Source organism: Nicotiana sylvestris, chromosome 9 (genome assembly GCF_000393655.2).
Source record: "Nicotiana sylvestris chromosome 9, ASM39365v2, whole genome shotgun sequence".
In the NCBI taxonomy this organism is placed as follows: Eukaryota; Viridiplantae; Streptophyta; class Magnoliopsida; order Solanales; family Solanaceae; genus Nicotiana; species Nicotiana sylvestris.
This window is the reverse complement of record NC_091065.1, coordinates 161810348-161814047: the sequence shown is the minus strand read 5'-3', so window position 1 is coordinate 161814047 and position 3700 is coordinate 161810348. Positions and strand designations below refer to the sequence as shown.

Below are 3700 nucleotides of genomic sequence, written 5' to 3'. Positions count from 1 at the left end.
CAAATGTCAACTTCCCCAACACTCAAAACCCTACACCTCCTCAAAATATCCCAAAACAACAAAATCATCCCGCTCCTCACCATCACGCCGCTCCACCAAATAACCTATGTAACACCTACCATACCCCAAACAACACTCCACTACTCATTCCAGAACCTCAGAACTCCACAAACGACCATTTCCACACCTATACACCAGGCCACCATAACACTCCCATCTACGTGGAGACCATGCCACACTCCACCTAACCTATCTCATGCACACTTGAGTCTGATGAAAAGAATCTGCTTATTAGGAACTTGGCCGAGGAACTTAAGAAATTGACTAGCCGGATTTAGGGCATTGAGGGAAGCAAAGGAATCGAAGGGCTGGACTATGAGGATCTTTACATACAACCTGATGTCAAACTTCCCGCGGGATACAAACCTCCTAAGTTCAAAATGTTTAATGGTACAGGTGATCTAAAGGTCCATCTGAGGACATATTGCGACAAGCTGGTTGGAGTAGGGAAGGATGAAAGGATCCGCATGAAGCTGTTCATGAGGAGTTTGAAGGGAGATGCATTATCTTGGTACATCAGCCAAGATCCCATGAAGTGGTCAAACTGGGTAGGCATATCGTTTGACTTTATGGATAGATTAAGGTTTAATACAGAGAACGCACCAGACGTGTTCTATATTCAGAATTTGAAGAAGAAGCCCACAGAGACATTTCGCGAGTATGCTACTCGCTGGAGGTCCAAAGCTGCTAAGGACAGACCCACCTTAGAAGAGGAGCAAATGAACAAGTTCTTTGTCCGGGCTCAGGACCCACAGTACTATGAACGACTGATGAAGATTAAGAACCATAAGTTCTCCGACATTATCAAATTGGGTGAAAGAATTGAAGAATGTATCAAAAGCGGTATGGTTACAAACTTCGAGGCCTTGCAAGCTACAAATAAGACTTTACAGTCCGGTGGTGTGTCCAAGAAAAGAGACGTAGGGGCTATGATGGTTGCACAAAGGACCAAATCTCCTCTCAAATACCAAACTCACCCAACACCTCCACTCACATACTAGTCAACCCAAATTACCAAGCACTCTCACCCTCGTACCAAGCTCCGCTACCAACTTATCAGTCATCTCCACCTCCTACATATCAACCTACCTCACCTAGATATTTCCTACCTGCTCATGTCTACCAAACCTATAATGCTCAACTATCCCACTATCAACCACCCCCTGCACGCCAAAATTTCCCTAGAGCTTGAACTAATTTTGATCGCAGATTTCCAAAACAATATACAGCCATCACTGAACCCATTGACCAGCTGTATGAGAGACTCAAAGCCACTGGTTATGTCACCCCCATCCCTGCTGCAACCCCTGAGAATCCTTCTCAGTAGGTTAACCCAAATAAGTCCTGTGCATACCACTCCGGCATGAAGAGGCACCCCATCGATGAATGTCATTCCTTGAAAGACAAGATACATTCCTTGATTGATAATAAGATCATTATGGCAAAGGAGCCCGCTCCAAATGTCCGTAACAACCCTTTGATAGACCACACGGGTGTAGGTATCCATATGATTAAAATAGAAGATGACTGGGATCCCGAGGGATCAATCGTATTGATCGCAGAAGGTGATGACCCAAAGAAACCAACAATTACCCTCAATCCAATCATAATCCAGATTCAACCATCTGAGGATGCTGAGGTGAATATGTCTGTACCATTTGAGTTTGAAGCAGCGCCATCCACGAAGACACCGACACCAATTGAGGTTGAGTTCGTGTCTCCGGCAAATGCACCCGCACCATTTGAGGTTGCAGTATTGCCGCCCAAGGCACATGGTCCACTCGAAGTGAGGATAGCCACGCCGATCCCAGTGGCAATGTCAACCATGACACCATTCCATACAAATGTTGTACCCTGGGACTACATAGCCGAGGCAAAAAGGAAAGACAAGGTCAGGTTCGAAGAAACTGTCGCTGCACAGGGTATGACAAGAACTGGTAGAGTTTATACCCTTGAACACCTAGTTGAATCAAGCAAGCAGGCTTCCAATCGGCCTCCCCTCATTGAGATAGGTCCAGACGACCTTTGGAGGAAGATACAGGCTAGGGAATATTCGGTCATCGACCAGTTAAACAAGATGCCAGCACAAATGTCCATCCCCTCTTTGCTGCAAAATTCTGAGGCGCACAAGAATGCTCTACTAAAAGTGCTAAGTGAAGCATACGTGCCAAGTAACATCACTGGTGGGGAAATGGATAACATGGTAGGACAAGTGCTGGAGAGCCATAAGATCACCTTTCATGAGGACGAGCTTCCACCTGAAGGGTTGGGGCACAACAAAGCACTACATATCACCGTACAATGTGAGGATTATTTCATCACTAGAATCCTGATCGATAGAGGTTCCAATCTTAACATTTGTCTGCTTGTAACACTCAAGAAGCTAGGTAAAGGGCTACATGAGATAAAAGATGGAGCAATCAATGTGAAAGCCTTCGATGGTTCTCATAGGTCCCCCATTGGCGAGATTATTCTATACTTGTAGATGGGACCAATATGGTTCGAGGTTGATTTTCAGGTGATAGATGTGCCAGCGTCTTACAACTTGCTGTTGGGACGGCCGTGGATTCATGCGGCCGGGGCTATAGCATCAATGCTACATCAGCCAGTAAAGTTCGAATGGAATCACCAGGAAGTGATCATTCACAGTGATGGTAGCAACCATATATACAATCACCAGACTATTCCGGCTATCGAAGGAAAAAGGAAGCTGGGTGGAGAAACTTACCACCACATTGAGTGGGTCAATGCTATTGACAAAGACAAATGGTGGGATCACAAAATTGAAAGTATGCTAAGATGGAATGAGGACTAACCTGGCAAGGGGCTCGACAAGAACCTCCAGGGAATCTCGAAACCCATAAAACTCAAGAAACATGACACCACTTTCGGTTTGGGATATGAATACACCTGGGAAGAATTCAATAACTGGTCGCCATCATGGCACGGTCCTTACTATCCACTGGAGCAGCCAATACCACCTCTGGAGCAGACCTTCCAACATGCCAATATTATTTATGGGTCAGATGAAGAAGAAGCACTTGCGGCAATGAAGAACTTGTTTCTAGAGGACAATGATATGGACTGTTGTATTATTCTCGAGGAGGAGGGGGAGGAAGTCCCTTCCATACAGGCTATGAGCAGAGGTGCACATCTCAATAATTGGATCATCAGGACAACCAAAGCCCGCGAGCTTCGGGGTAGCAAGGCTAAAACAAGCATTACTCACTATTTTATTTACTAAATAATTTTCTTTTCGCATTTTTAATTCCCGCAATAAGATCTTCAATGTTCATAATAGTTATTCCATTTATCAAAAGCATTTTCGATTTTTCTTATGAATTACTCCCTCTGTTTCAATTTATGTGAACCCATTTGACTGGGCACAAAGTTTAAGAAAAGAGAGAAGACTTTTGATCTTGTGGTGTAAAATGAGGCACATATATTTTGTGTGGCTATAAATCATTGTGTAAAGGTAAATTGTTTCCAAATAAGGAAAGGGGTCATTCTTTTTGGCACGACTAAAAAGGAAATAGGTTCACATAAATTGAAACGGAGGGAGTAATATTTATTACTATCATTTTCTCTCCTTACTTTACCAATACATCATTACTATTACTTATCTTGATGAACCAATGAC

The 3700-nt window shown here is 43.9% G+C and overlaps 1 protein-coding gene across 1 annotated transcript; it reads left to right on the top strand.

The window, feature by feature from the left end:
* The first annotated feature begins 527 nt into the window (after positions 1-527).
* On the top strand, positions 528-2545 carry LOC138878520 (uncharacterized). Its single transcript, XM_070158206.1, has 2 exons — positions 528-995; positions 1676-2545. The coding sequence occupies exons 1-2, from the start codon at positions 528-530 to the stop codon at positions 2543-2545; spliced, it is 1338 nt and encodes a 445-aa protein (XP_070014307.1).
* The last annotated feature ends 1155 nt before the right edge of the window (positions 2546-3700 follow it).